A 16,919-nucleotide genomic window follows, 5' to 3' on the forward strand; every position below is an offset into this window, starting at 1 on the left:
TGCGGGGTCTGAGCAAGTATTGAATGTCGATGAATGCATTAGGTGACAATTAAGGCCCTTTAAAGAATTGGTAAATTTTTTTTATGATGACACTTTATAATGACATACCATACTGAGCCTTTTTATGACACACAATACAATGACTTTTTTTTTGTAGTATACTGTTCTATGACTTTATCACATGCTAAACTATAACTTTTTAAAAGACTTTATGGTATGCCATACTATATTTTCTTAGAACTTTGGATGACATACAATACTGACTTTTCTTAATGACATACTATGACCTTTTTATGATAATGACTTTTTAAAAAACTTTTTTATGACAAAACTAACTTTTTTTTAGACATACTATAGATGCCTTTTATTGTTTTTCTTTACAACATAATGTGACTTTGTTAAATCACTTTTTTCATAATGTATTCTTTGACACTTTTTAAAAGACTAACATACAATACAGTGACTTTTATGGCACACTATATTTTTATACATTTTTTATGACATGCTTTAATAGTATTTTTTATGGCAGACTAAAGTATGACTTTTTACGACATAATACACCATGACTTTTAATGTAAAATTCCATAACAATTTGAAAGTTATATTAATATATTGTTAGAGGTAAGTATGCAAAAAAGATACTTTAAAAAATTAAACAATAGATCAACACTGAAGTGTATCAAACCTTTAATCTTATACATGTAACCAGTTACAAAAAGACATTTCTTGGAGTCCAATACAGGTTCAGGCCTGCGCACACTGAACGAGATTCTGCACAATCAATGACAATTGTGCAATATAAGAGTTTTTCCACTGCAGGAAAAGAGTATGCTGGGATGGGGGTCTCTGTTGAACACAGTCTGAAAGTTTTGGTTCAGTAGAAGCATGCTGGAAAGTTCCCAAACAGGTACTGGTCCACCATCCAGAGGGTGACGACATCTTTACACTGATAATGACAACACTGCAGTGAGCTTCATTAAAGTTGTGATCGAGATCCGACTGGAGAACTGAAGGGTTCTGATGACCTTTATCCTATGGAAAGGTATTTTGAATTTATTCCATTGTCAAGATTAGACAGGAACTTGAGGAGCAAAGAGCACTAATTTATGTTGTCATGTCGATTCCACACTGGAAGACTTGTTCAAGTAGCTGCACAAACTGGACAGGTAAGACATGGCCTACTACACAGTGCTTCATAACCAGAATCAATTCTTTGTTACAAATACACAAATGTCCAGTTAAACCTAAACCTCAGTCTTCTATATTTGTTGTTACAACAAACTTTAAAGCACAATCCTGTGACTATTTGGAGGGATAAGACCCACATGTACCAAAAACAAGGGTCTGTTTATGTCTAGTAAAAAAAAAATAATACTAATACAAAAGGTCAGATGTTAATGCAGTAATCCTTGTAAAACCAAAAACTGATGGACAAAAACATATTATGATACCCTTTCTGAAACTGGCACTAAATTTGAAGTTGCAGTTTCATATGTCCCCAGATGTAGTCCTTGGTTCATTTCCTGTCAACACGAAATTATAGGTCCACAGTATTTAAACAGTAAATTCTTGCACTGACTGCCGAGATAGTTCACCATCAAAATGAATGGCAGTATCTAAATTTTAATCGTGGAGTTAAGCTACAACTTGCCCCCAAACAGGGCCCAAATGTAGGTGTAAAAATGTATAAAAATGAATTGGAATCATTTTGTGATTTTATCATATTGTAGTCTAGTTTGTGAATTTGTGTTTATTTAGTGATTCCAATCAAATTGTAATAAAAAATTAAGAGATTTTTCTCCCATGAAACATTTTGTTCATGTAAAGCACAACAATAAAACATGATTGTGATTTTTCATACATTAAAATTCTTGATATTTATCAAAAAATATTGTTATAAGTGTAATTTTATTAAATTTAGCTCAGTCCCAATTCAAACTTAAGAGTGTAGCTGAAGTCTCCAGATGTTGAGAGTGGCAATTTATATGCCAATTTTTAAGTGCCCATCCCAATCTGAGTATGACATAATTTCAAAATAGCCATTGATCGTATTGGCCAGCGTAGATGTAGCTCTCTGATCAGTGAGGGAATGAAATGCATGGAAGGTTATGGACTTTATTCTATCCAAGATAGCATCATGACCTTAATATGGAATAGATGACAGATAACTGCTGCTGAGTTTGTTGTACTGTAAGGCAACATTTAAAGAAACTTCTGTAAGATAAGTCGCGTAGTTCCCTTTTGCTGTAAACAGTGACTGTCCATAAGCACATCTCCTCGAGGCAGGGAGCTTATTGTCAAGAGTTCATCATAGAAAAAGTTTCCACACATCGAATCGTGTCTTTTGGCAGTACCAAGAAATGACTTGAAAGTTGTAGGTAAATACACTGTATAAAACATACTCTCATGTCTGTGCGGATATATAGACATCTTTGTATACTTGTGGAAACACAGACAGGTTGGTCTTTGGTTCCACTCTAAAGTGCTAAAGTTTCTGTGGTGCAGCAGTGTTGAGTCTTTGGTAGCTGGGAAGGAGTTCAGAGGATCAGGCGCACCAGTTTCATCCTCTTTCACATCAGAGAAGTTTATATTTGCTGTCTGCTCTTGTAATCCACACTCTTTTCTTGTTGTGTCTTTATGTAGAAAAAGCCCAAACTGCTCTCTAGCTTTTCCAGCAGAGAAGCAGAGACATGACGAATGCAACAAGAGCCACCCTGATGTGTTGCTGGCTACCTCTGTGCCATCCTGTGCAGTCATTGTGGTGCAGCAGAGGCCTGTCAATGTCGTCCGCTCTGCTGTACTCAGAGGGCTGGCTGCTTGCCGAACACTGCACCAGGGGCATCTGGTAGGAGGTGGCCCGCTTCTCCGGCCGGTCTGGGCTGGAGCCGTCGCTGGGACGCTGGCCGTTGTAGAGCAGGTAACGGCCGTGGGCGTCCTGCTCCATGCGGAAAAGCTCGTATTCTGTGTGGGGGAGCCGAATGCCCAGTGCCACGCAGCCGTTGGTTAAAGTGACGTCCTGCTCCACCCCGACCTGCCAGGACCCCTGCACTCCACACTCGTTACCATTGAAGACATTGAGGAGGGAGGTGGTGGCAAAGTCCATGGGAGTTACTCTCATGTGGTTTACTAGAGGAGGAAAGACACAAAGAGACCTGTTAGCTTCAAATACTTCACCTGCAAAATGATCATCTGTATAGCCATTATTCAAGCTGTGTTATGTTGAATTCATGAAGACTTTTTCTTGCATACCTCTTTGTAATTATGACCATCACTGCTAATAATTATACCTCACCAAGATACACAGTATAACATGTTAACTAGCGAGCATTAGAGACGCTGGCTCCAGCTAAACATGTACTGAACAGACTTCTCATGTAACTCTCAGAAAGAGAGAAAATAAACACATTTTCCAACATGTTGAACATTAATTTAACTTAACTGACTGTCAGAGTTGCATCAACAATAAAAATGACTGAAACATAGTGTCCTGTACTGTAGCGTAATTTGGTTATTTTGTTGTACTAGTTCTTCTGAATGCATACATGTGTCAAAAACCTATATACCTGTATGATGGACTGCATTATTTTTTGTATCATTAAACAATATCATATTTAGTATGTTATGTGTTTGCTGCACCACACTATATATTATGTTACCCTATATTACTTAATGTCACATTATACTTTATCATATTTCCCATACTATGTTATACTGGTTTATTAAATTATAAACTATATTATATTTACTGATGGAATGTAACTAAGTACATTTAGTCAAGAAGTACAATTTTGTCCAACCTGTACTTTACTGAGTTTTTCCACTTTGTTACTTTACACTTCCACTCCACAACATTTTTGAGGCAAATATTGAACTTTTCACTTCAGTACGTTTATTTTGACAGCTTTAGTAACTTACAGTCAGATTATCTTTACAAAGCATCGATCAACTAATAAACTAACACTAAGATGTATTTTTATGAATTCAGATACCCAGCAGTATTTAAATTATTACAATAAGGTCTTCCTTTACCAGTTGCCAAATTAAAGTGATGAAGACATTATGACATACTATACTATGACCTTTTTTGGCATACTATACTAACACATTTTGATGACATATGATACTATGACATTTTTGGCATACTATACTAAGACATTTTTTACGACGTACTCTACTATGACATTTTTTTGGCATACTATACTAGGACATTTTGATGACATACTCTGACATTTTTTGGGATACTATACTAAGGTATTTTTTATGATGTACTCTAATAGGACATTTTTTTGCATACTATACTATGACATTTCGTACGACATACTATACTATGACATTTTTTGGAATACTAAACTATGACATTTTTTATGACATATTATACTATGACATTTTTTACAACATACTATACTACAATGTTTTTTTATGACATACTATACTACAATGTTTTTTTATGACATACTATACTAAGACATTTTGATGACATACTCTACTAAGACATTTTTTGGCATATGACATTTTTTAGGACGTACTATACTATAACATTTTTTAGGACATACTATACGATGACATTTTTTGGCATACTAAACTATGACATTTTTTATGACATATTATACTACAATGTTTTTTTATGACATACTATACTAAGACATTTTGTATGACATACTATACTATGACATTTTTACAACATACGTTTTTTATGACATACTATACTATGACATTTTTTGGCATACTATATTATGACATTTCGTACGACATAATATACTATGACGGTTTTTATGACATACTATTCAAAGACATTTTTTACAACATACTATACTACAATGTTTTTTTATGACATACTATACTAAGACATTTTGATGACATACTCTGACATTTTTTGGGATACTATACTAAGACATTTTTTGCATACTATACGATTAAGTTTTTTATGATGTACTATACTATGACGTTTTTTTATGACATACTAAACTATGACATTTTTTATGACATTATACTACAGTGTTTTTTTTATGACATACTATACTATCACATTTTTTGGCATACTATACTATGACATTTTTTAGGACATACTATACTATGACATTTTTTGGCATACTAAACTATGACATATTATACTACAATGTTTTTTTATGACATACTATACTAAGACATTTTGTATGACATACTATACTATGACATTTTCACGATATAGGTTTTTTATGACATACTATACTATGACATTTTTTGGCATACTATACTGTGACATTTCGTACGACATAATATACTATGACGGTTTTTATGACATACTATTCTAAGACATTTTTTACAACATACTATACTACAATGTTTTTTTATGACATACTATACTAAGACATTTTGATGACATACTCTGACATTTTTTGGGATACTATACTAAGACATTTTTTATGACGTACTCTACTAAGACATTTTTTGCATACTATACGATTAAGTTTTTTATGACGTACTATACTATGACGTTTTTTTATGACATACTATACTATGACATTTTTTACAACATACTATACTACAGTGTTTTTTTATGACATACCATACTAAGACATTTTGATGACATACTCTGACATTTTTTGGGATACTATACTAAGACATTTTTTATGACATACTCTACTAAGACATTTTTTTGCATACTATACGATTAAGTTTTTTATGACGTACTATACTATGACATTTTTTTATGACATACTATACTATGACATTTTTTGGCATACTATACTATGACATTTTTTAGGACATATTATACTATGACATTTTTTAGGACATACTAAACTATGACTTTTTTATGACATATTATACTACAATGTTTTTTTATGACATACTATACTAAGACATTTTGTATGACATACTATACTATGACATTTTTACGACATACGTTTTTTATGACGTACTATACTATGACTTTTTTTATGACATACTATACTATGACATTTTTTGGCATACTAAACTATGACATTTTTTATGACATTATACTACAATGTTTTTTTATGACATACTATACTAAGACATTTTTTATGACATACTATACTATGACATTTTTTGGCATACTGTACTATGACATTTTGTACGACATACTATACTATGACTTTTTTTTATGACATATTAAGACAATTTTTTTGGCATACTATACTATGACATTTTTTATGGTGACAAAAAAATGTCATCGCTATTCCCTGGTAGTACTATTTGTTCCTTGCTGGCGGATGCATTTTCAAGATGGTGAAACGTTATGGAACCTCCCAAATGACTTACCCGCCCGATGTACAATCAAATCCGAAATTCTCCTTTTGCAATAATAAGTCAGATTATTGGTGGAGGTAATAATATACCAATGATGACATATTTATGAATGCAGACATCGATTTTTGCCAATAAACAACTGAAAATGCTACACAATGTCCCTTTAAGTCTGAGTCACACTGATGATAGAGTTTACAAGTAGTTGCATCCTCTTAATAAAGGTATGAAGGCAGGACAATGAGAGGGTAGATTTGGTTCTCTAGTCACATTAAATGTTAGTCTCCTCTGAGGATTGTTAGTACTTCACTTTTGAAGAAAACACCAATATTAGATAAGAAAATAACCACTTACCTTTGAAGACAAAGTCTGTCCCACCCATCACACGGGTGGAGTGAAGCCCCCGGCTGTAGCGCCCGCGGGCGTAGATGGTGAAGGTGGGGTGTTTACAGACAGGGTCAGAGTAGTGGTAGTAGTGGCCCTCCCAGGTGTGGTTGTTGTCGTGGAAGATGAAGTGGCGAGTGAGGAAGAGGACCTCGGGGCGAACTTCACAGCGCTGGCTCACCCACTGACCGTACAGCCCGACAGTCAGGTCAGCCCGCGGTGGCAGGATGGGAGGGTGGAACTCATCTGAGCGGTAGATGATGCGACAGGCGATACAGCTATGGTCATGGTTCTGGGAGAAAAGGGAAGGGAGAGGTGAACCTAGTATATATACATACACCACAAAAATATTTAAGGGGAACTTCTTACGTTATTCCTACTCTCCAAAAATATATATGAACATTAACAACTCTCTCCCAGATCCAAACACTATAGTGCTAAAACTCAAATTTGTGTTGTCATAAGATATAAAGTGTGGAGCTGCTCCATAGACAGTGAATTGGGAAGTATGTTCTAGATGACACTGAGAACACCCAGAGAAATGGTCTGAGTATATTGGTACATTTTCTGTGAACACTACAAAAGACCAAAGCTCATTTGGGTTTAAAAAAAGAAAGTAAATCAGGCTCCCATTCATTTTCCCCGTTAAAGGGTATTTTTGGGGGAGTTTTTCCTTATTGGCTGTGAGGGTCCAAAGGACAGAGGGATGTTGTATGCTGTAATGCACACATCCTTCTGTGCAGTGATGCAGTTGGGAGGTGTAATTCAATAGAAATAAAATAGTTCTGACTGTTTTGACTTTGGTGTAAACTGTTCATTTAACTTGAATCATACAAGACACTTAAATTTAATGCTTTTAAAGACCTTTTCCAGATAATTTTTAACCAAATTTAAGACTAATTTTTGTACAAATCATCTTTTTGTTATTCAAGCATTGCAAGTAAGTATAAATTTATAGTATACAACATATATGGTCTTGTGTGGAGGTAGGTTTTATGTAGGAATTAGTTATTCGAGTGAGTTAGGTTCATCTACATTTTGCCAACCGGTAAGTACAAGAATAAAGCAAAAAGACAGTATTAGTTTCAGTGGTAGGTTTAAAGGTTTGTAACATCAGAAATGTGGACTTTCACGCACAAGAGCTTGACTCATGTTAACAGAAAGACATTAAAATTTCAATTCAATTCAAAATTTAAGACATTTTAAGACAAAGGACAGGGATAGTTTACAATTAAAAATAAACTTGTTAGAAACTGTTATGGAGACACGGTTTCTAAATTGCCTATGATAGGGGAAAAAAACTTTCTGTGCTGCATTTTCCAACGAGTACATTTTTTGATATATCTGCAATAAGCTAATCAGGTAATAGCATTAGTTAACCTTATAACATTAGTTTGGCTCTCATAGACACAGTTGTGTGCAAGCTCATTTTTACAGGTGAGATATAAAACCCAGTTCAGCGACCTTTTATATGATAAATGACATCATCTTTCAGGGCTGTAAAGTGTTAACAAACTCTGAGCTGAAGTTCCCACTGAAGATCACTGTATGAAAATCCAGTCATATGAAATCCGTCAGCGCTGAAAGCTTTTTTAATCCATCACCAGAATATTGTATCATGAAATCCACATAAAGGACCTCTGGCGTCTGTTCAGAGGTAAAGGAGGAAAAACTATTTCCTTCAGTCTGAATCTCTTGAGTCCTGGAAGCTAGACAAGGTTCCAGCATTTTCTCAGGGTGATCATATCATTTTACTGTTAAAGACAGATGTCTGGTCAAACTACAGCCATGACAACAGGAAGTCACACAGCGAACCACGAGCTGATCTTTCATGCTACTTACAAACAACAGCGGGAATTCCCTTCTTATCCTTATATTGGCAGAAAAATATCTATAAAAGAGCATTAATCACGTTGAATTTATATCATGTCTGGTTTAGTGGAGCCCCGGAGCAGCATGTGATTCATTTTTTTTTCACAGACAGGACAGCTGTGGCGCTCTGGCTGCTGAAAAGACGTGAGAGCCTGACAGATTCGGAGCTGGAAGCCTTCGTCATACTGTATTCCACAAAATCTCTTCCAAAGACTGAACTCCAGGGAGGCGGTGGAGTTTTTGTTATTTGAGGGTGGTCAAAATTTAAGACCTAACCTCCCCAACCCAATCGCTCTTTTCCCAGACAACATTACGTCCGCATGAGATTTATGACAAGTAAAAAGAGAAAAGGAAAGAAACTGAGAATGCTGAAAGAAGGAGAAAAACACCAAGAGTATCACTACATCCTACAGATGAGATAATCCCAGTGCAGCTCCACAACTGCCTCTGAGTGAGAGGTTAATGGGACGACTGGAGGGGAGGTCTCCTGTGTGTGTGTGTGTGTGTGTGTGTGTGTGTGTGAGTGTGTAGTGTATTTTTACTGCACTTTTGCATCTGTGTTTGTGGTTCTGAGCAAGAAATATATACGTAGCACGGGGAAAAAGAAATAAATACAGTGTGCAGAGAGGAAAATACGTACGTGTATTTTAACATATATGTGGATACAAGAATGAGAGTGGAAGGTGGGAGAGTTTCTGCTGCAGGTGTGGGAAAACATGTTCCAGATCTGCAGGAACTTTGAGCCCATAAAACACAGACAGCCTGAGTATGAGCTGGGGAAAAAATGGCCTGACTATGAATACCTCTTTCTATGGATACTGGTAACACTGCTCATCTAAGGCAATAAATATACGCACCATTCGGCCATAACAATAAAACCACTGAAAGGTGAAGGGAATAACACTGACCATCTCATTACAATACCATGTTCTGTTTGGAAGACTTGGGTCCTGGCATTCACTTGACACGTACCACCTACTCAAAAACCATGGCAGACCAGGTGCACTCCCTCATGGCAGCTGCACTCTACCAGTGGCAGTGGCCCCCCAGCAGGAAAGTACACCCTGCCACACTGCAAAAACTGTTCAGGAATGGCTTGAGTGACAAAGAGCACAATGTGTTGAGCTGGCCTCCAAATTTCCCAGATCTAAATGTGATCAACTCTAAGGATTCGCCGCTAACACCCCGGTGCCAGACACCACAGGACATCCCCAGAGCTCCTGTGTCTATGACTCGACAGGTCAGAGCCAAGTCCGATCCAAGGTGGCCCCAACCTAGACAGGACTTGGCTCTGACCCATCAAGACATGGACACAGGAACTCTAAGGTACCAGTGTGTCCAGCAGATACTCGATCAGATCCTCGGACCATTCCTGAGCAGTTTTTGCAGTGTGGCATGGTGCATTGTCCTGCTGGGGGGGCCACTGCCATCAGGGAGTGCCGTTGCCCTGAGAGGGCGTACTTGGGTCTGATTCAATGTTTGTGTGGGCGGAGCAAGTTAAGTGGTATCCACATGAATGCCAGGACCCGAGGTTTCCCAGCGAAAATTTGCACTGTAACAAGATGATCAATATTATTTACTTTACCTGTCAGTAGTTTTAAGGTTATGGCTGGTTGGTGTATTCAATTTAACTGAGCAAATAAATTCTGACAAAATTGTTTTTTGTGCTTTCTATAAAAATTATAGAATAACAAAAAATAAAAAGGCAATATAAACCTCTATGTTGTAAGACTTTTTCCAAATCATTTTGTTCCCTTTACAGATACCTGATACTTCAATTACTTTGGTCAATTCGAGTATCTTTTTATGAGAACATTGACTGTAAATTAAAACTATGATTAAATGATTTCTTATCTGACAGATGACATTGGCAGCGGCGTTTATTAGCCCCAAGTAGCATCTGCAACACACTCCAGCTATAAAGTAGGGCAGCCTATATGTAGCCTGGGGGTGAGTCTGTAAAGCACTCACAGTTGCTTTTTAAGCTTATGGTAATGGCTGAGGGTGGCTCAGATGAGTGTATTAACATTTTTTATCAACTCCTCTCTTCTCTCATCTGGAAGCTGGGCAATAAGAGGCAGATTTTGGTAGGAAAATCAACCTGTAACAATAAAACCCTTAAGTAAGTGCAGCATATAAAAAGGTTAATATGTTAGCTGTGGTGATTACTGTTTGATGACGAAGTGAGTGTTGAAGCCAGTTCAGAGGTACCCTAGGCGAGCTTTACACAACCCAGGATTTGTACAATTATTTGCAGGTTGCAAATAAAAGTTTTACTGTTGTTATGACACCATACTTATCTCAAATATTCAAAATAATGATTCAAATCAAATTTGTTGAGGTTTTTTTTTAGAAAAAATTAAAAAGAAAAGACTGCTGCCTCACTCAAGACCATAGTAAAAGGTATAGTTCAACATTTTGGGAAATTCAATTATACACTTAGTTGCAGCAAGTTAGATAAGAAGGTTGATACCACGCTGGAGCTGAAGTGGAAACTGAACAGACTTCCCATCCAAAAACGTGATGCTATGATTAACTATTTGCAAATTGGATGGGTGAAAGTAGGGCTGGATAATATAGAGAAAATTAAATACCATGATGTTGTTTACCAAATAGTCTCTATATACAGACTCTACATTCAGTGAATGTAGAGTCTGTAGGCAAACCCTGGAGACCTTGCCTCTGGAAGAAAAGCGGAAGAGCCCTGGTTTCCAGTTGTAGGCTGTTTGTAGTCCGCGTGATATTGACCAATCACGTTCGAGCCGGCTGCAGTTGTTGCCAGGTTACACAGTCCGTAAGGTGAACTAACGAGGCAGAACATAATTGGCATCACTGCAAACTCTGAATCCATCGCAATGGTTCAGCATATTTACTTATATATAAACGGAAGTCAGAAACAGAAATTCGCCTCCTCCGCCCAAATCAAACCGGAATGCCAAAAAATCGGGGGTCTGCCCCCAGAGGCTGTATCGCCACCTGCCGGAAGTCAGACGCCGAATGCAGCTGATGGGTTCCGAGAATGTTGACCAAATATCTTGGTATCAATGTTACGACGATATTGTAAGTTGACTATCTGTGTTTTCATAAAATATTTACACAATGAGATTTTTGATAAGCAATCATCAGTAAAGTGGATGTAATGACTAAGCAGGTAAAGGCAAATAATAAAACAACTAGAACAGTCTGGTAAGTTCAGAAAATTACATCACTTTACTGTAATTAGAGCTGCTATTGACAATCAATTTAATTATTGATTAATCTGCCAATTATTTTCAATTGTTTGGATCATCTAAGTTTCTCAAAGTCCAAGGTTATGTCTTTAATTGTCAAAGATATTCAGTTTGATATACTCTAATACAGAGACAAGCAGGGAACTCCATTTTGACAGACTATTTTTGCATGGAAAATTACTTTAGCAATAATCAATTATCAAAGTTGGCGATTATGTTTCTGTTGATCGACTAATCGATTAGTTGGCTAATTGCTGCAGCTCCAATGGTAATTCAGCCTTTAAAACCAGGAAAAGACACATTTATCCTATCATAATATCCACAATCTAAGACAATATCTTCTCTCATATCATGACATTGATATGAAAGCCTGGACAAGCTGCTCTCAGTAAACTTTTGTAACATTTAAACAGTTGAAATACATGTGTAGGTACAGCAGGTGTCTTTGCCATTACACACAATGTCCAGCCTGTTGAAACTTGTGTCTCAATCAATTGTTGGCCCCTCATGTTGGAAGCAAAGCACTTTATACTCTGACTGGAACTGAAGGAAAATAAGGAAATGAGAAATGATATTACTGCCCTTGCATCATATAAATTATTTTTATTCATTTCATTTTTTTACTACTATATTTGGCAGCAACTTTTGCCTAAACTGACGTACAAATGAGGTACAATCCAAGCCACAGTAGATGGAGGAGAATTAGAACTGAATTTCACTTTGTTTGGCATCCATCTTTCATTTGGGTATTTTGGGGATTACTGCCATAGTTCAGGGAAGGATGATGTCCAGAAGCAAATTTTTTATGAGGAACAGAAACCACGTCAGGCTTTAAAAGCCTTCTTGGTTGTATCATAGACATTACACCCATGTTTTTCTATGTTGGCATCCTTACCGCTAGACCAGCATCTCTTCTGTAAGATGACTTCCAGGAATTCATAATAAGAGTCTTATCTTAGTCTACCTGGCTTCATTGCTCAAGTTTTAAATGTATTTCAAAGGCTTACAGGCTCAAAAAAGTATCAAGTGATAACAAAAACATAAATCAAACTCTGGAAAGCATAATGAATGAGTCTCTGCATGAACATATTCAAACAGGACAACCACAGAAACACTTCAACAACAACAACAATAGCATAGAAACACAGATCCCTTCCCAACAAGCATCATCATCAAGTGGTCGTTACTCTGCCTCGGTGACGCAGCAGTGAACCAGGCGACAGAAAATGGAGAAAACAGATTAGAAACAAATTTAAAAACAAAGTCTGCTGCCTTGCTCTTGCATCACTACTGAGATCCACCCAATAACCACAAATGAACATGTTGGCACCAGCAAATGTTCTGGACTGGGACCAGCTCTGGGTACACCGCTCAAGATTAATGGATTGGATAGTCACCATGGTAATAAAAAACTCCCTGAAAAGAAACCATTACAACCTCAAGAGATGGTCGGATTTAGTGCTTTTTGTGTAGAAAAGGAGTGAAGTATTTTCTATCACCGTTCCACCAGAAAAGTATAGAATATAAAACCTAATTGACTGTATGTGCATAGCTGGTGACCAATGGGGCCCAAAATTGACCAAAGCTATTAAATTAGTTGTGATGTTCAAAAAATGCTTATAATTCAGCCTTGTATTATAGTAGAAGTATAACACCAAATTCCAGCATGTAGGATTTAGGGGCATCTATTGGCAAAAATTGAATATAACATTCATCATAATGATTTCATTAGTTTGAAATCACCTGAAACTAAGATTTGTTGTGTTTATGTTCTTACAGAATGAGCCATTTATATCTACATATGTAGTGAGCCCTCTCTCACAGAGTATGCCATGTTGTTCTACAGGAGCCCAGAACAGACAAATCAAACACTGGCTCTAGATAGGGCCATTTGCGCTTTCAGGTTGGGCACCTTAGTTCTCCTAAAACACTTGGGACATGGGAGAGGTTTTAGTTCTTCAACCTCATCGCTAGATGCCACCAAACAGTCCTACAAACTGGACATTTAAAGAGTCAGTTGACCCAAAATTGAGCATAGCGTTAGTTCAGGCAGGACACAATGTCAAGTTCAGCTCACATCCCAGCCACATCAGCTGATCTCAAATAGCCAATCAACTAATGGAGCAGCTGATAGATCATATGATTCCTTTCTATGCAACCAACTGGCCAATCTCATTCAGGGTGCCCTATTTAAACTGCTCTGGTACGTCTACTGTTGCTGCTTCCTCTGCAAGCTGCTTTGCAACCCACCTCCACTCCAGCTCCTCCTTTTCATGCTGTGTCTGACTTATCAGTGTCATTTCTGTTTGTCACTGATGCTGCTCTCTTCTGTTCCTGGGGGGTCTTTGCTGCTGCTCTCCCTGCCTTAGGCTTTCCATGTAGGCGCATGGAGTCTACGTGTGGTAGGGCAGAGACGTGTGCTCCCTCCACCTTAAGTTTTCTGTGTAGGCCCGGGGAAAGGCAGAGAGGCCCCAGGACAGAGCCATACAGCCAAATATAATACTGCAAATGGAAATAGAAAGTTTTCTTTGACTAAAGTGTTCCTGAGTGAATTACAATAAAGTATTTCCTCACTTACCTCTACAGGGATCTAGCCAAGCAGATAATTTTGGGTCTATGTGCTGAGATTTTTATAAAACTGGTTCAGAGATTTCTGCCTCCAACAATTAAAAATGGAGGTCACTTTAATTTCACTTAAGTTGCTCAAAATGCTAAATAAATAGATTTTAAGCTAATGTTAGCAAACGGTTGCCTATTTACACATTTGGTTGACATAAAATAATTATAGCATTCCCTTTGAGTTGTGTTTCTGGCCACTTGATGAACTTAAAGGGGAACTGATTTTACACATCAAAGTGTTCACAGGTCTAAGGGAGCAATACTAAACCAGTATTCACCCTCCTTGTAGCTCTGTTCTAGTATCCACCAACTCCTATGGGAAATATCTGGCTCTGTAGCTGCTACAGTAAATGCTCCTCTATGTTCACCAGGTAGTTTCTGACTGTGTCTGTCTGCTGCCAGGCACTTAACATGCAGCTGAATTTTTTTGGTGAAAGCAGCTGCTTGAGACAAAGTTGAGAGTAAATTAAGGCTGTAAGATTGCTGGCTGTAAACCCAAAACAAAAAGCTGAAAGACAATAAAACGCTCCTTAGAGCTGAGAGAAACATGCTGTTTTTTGCCTCGCCATTCTGTATAAAAGGTAACAATGTGGAATTGGGGGACAGAGTTGTCTCAATAGAATCAACGTCTGTGTAAAAAGGACAGCCAGCAGGACGCGTTACGTGTGCGACCCATCGTTGGGAGATTTAAAAGGCAGCTGACAGCAGTTAGTAGCTAACTCAGAGGAAGAACAGCAACCATTAATGTCTGCAAATTGGGAATACAGTGAGGTCCGGGAGTTCATTACCCTCAAAGCAGAGGACAAGATCAGCTGTATAACAGAGACAGTAAATGTTATTGCGATGTTAGGATATTGTTATTGTTTAGAACGTGCTGCCAACAAGTATGTGAAATGTCACACGAGAGGCCAATGCTGTTGTGTTACACGACACCCCGTTCACACCTCTTTTGCTTCTGGAATGCCGGCATGCTATCTAAAATAACACACTGCCGTGGCATGATGCCAGCGTTGTTTCTGTGTAAAAAAAACCCCCAAAGAGCCAGCGTAATAAAAGGACTTTGTTGCAGCTCTATTGCATGATCTCTGTGTAAAAGGGCAAAAGTTACTTGACCATTGTATATTGATTAGATTAACTTTACCAAAATATCTGCAGCATGATGTCTTAAGAAACAACTGGACACTTGAAAGATGGGTTTCTTGAAAAAGATGTTGTAATGTTCAATGCTGTTAGCACCACAGGCAGATCTCCATTTACTTTAGTTATATTTGGGAGGTAGCAGTAAAACAGGTCTCTCAAAACCTTAGCAAGCAAAAACAAAATTATCTGCATGGATATCTGCTGCAGGTAAGTGAGGCAATATGTTCATTTGTAATTTTGGTGAACTGACCCTTTAAGGCAGTGCTGTAATTATGTTAAAACTCTTTGGAAGTGCATCTGAAAGTGAATCACACCCCACCTTCCTTTTCATTCAGGAAAGACTGAGGCGAAATAGAGCACATGCAACACTTTGATTTGAGCCTCAGGCATGCATGAAATCAGACCTGGTATGTGCTCACTGGAATAATTCATATGGCCGCATGATTCCAAATTCTAGGAATACCACATGTTGATCGCTCCCAGAGATAGGCTGGGTTTCACATTGCGCCTCTGTGGGCCAGAGGGGCTTAAAGAGAGCAGCTCTGGTCATTACAGCACCACAGGGGAGCTCGTCTGATCACAGATCCTCACTCCACACTGTGTTTACATTCTGATCAGCAACACCAAGCCCCCATCATCCCCGTACAAATGGATGTTTATTTAGACAGCGGACCTGAACAGGATTTCATTGTAATCTCTGTAGAGGGTGACAGTGAAAACATCACTCTAGGGTTTCACCCAGCGGGGAAACTGCTGTTCAGCAGTGTAAATAGAGAAATTACATCCCCTAAGCACAGCAGAGGAAAGAAAGGGCTCTTTCTTGACGGTAGATTTAGGAGATGAAGTCAGTATGGCCATAGTTTCTGGTTTCTACCAGTGCAAATGTTTAGTGTAGAAGGGCAAGATTGTTGACATACACGCTGATCCTAAATCAGATTTGGATTAAACAGTATTTGAGTAAGTCTTAGAGGGCGGTTTGTTGCTGCAGACAGGTGGAGTTTACTGCTGCAGAAAATTCGTACTGATAAGTCCACCACTCAAACAAGACGTAAAGAGTTACTTTCAAATACCGTTTTCCCCAGGTTTCCTCACAGCCCTGCATAGGCTACGCTTAAGATAAACTCTCATAAAAGAACACTGTTCTTAAGGTCAGCTCGTGCTCTCTATGGTGTGTGTGGTCTTTGCGGTGCGGAGGGTCGACACAGTGGGAGTTGAGTGCAGCAGAGGTTCTCCACCGAGCTGCGTGCTCAGGACAGAAAACAAAACTCTACCTCCGGCTCGGCCGTGCATTCCAAAAAACACAAAAGACAGTGGACGGGAAGAGTTCTCACACTGGTTGCTGCACAAGCGACTACTACTGGTAAGTCTGTGTGTAGACTTCAACAAATTAACAGTATGATGAATATTAATATTGATAATACTGGCATT

The 16,919-nt window shown here is 38.0% G+C and overlaps 1 protein-coding gene across 1 annotated transcript in view; it reads right to left on the reverse strand.

Moving 5' to 3' along the window:
• Positions 1–670: 670 nt before the first annotated feature.
• LOC117271434 (protein APCDD1) overlaps positions 671–16,919 on the reverse strand; it is a 29,079-nt gene continuing 12,830 nt past the window's right edge. Inside the window, exons 4-5 of the mRNA XM_033649580.2 lie at positions 6,601–6,922; positions 671–3,126 (exon numbers count right to left, since the gene is read on the reverse strand). Of these exons, the coding sequence (XP_033505471.2) occupies positions 2,663–3,126; positions 6,601–6,922 (786 nt within the window). The 3' untranslated portion in view covers positions 671–2,662. The remainder of the gene's footprint in view (positions 3,127–6,600; positions 6,923–16,919) is intronic.

Source organism: Epinephelus lanceolatus, chromosome 12 (genome assembly GCF_041903045.1).
Source record: "Epinephelus lanceolatus isolate andai-2023 chromosome 12, ASM4190304v1, whole genome shotgun sequence".
Taxonomy (NCBI): Eukaryota; Metazoa; Chordata; class Actinopteri; order Perciformes; family Serranidae; genus Epinephelus; species Epinephelus lanceolatus.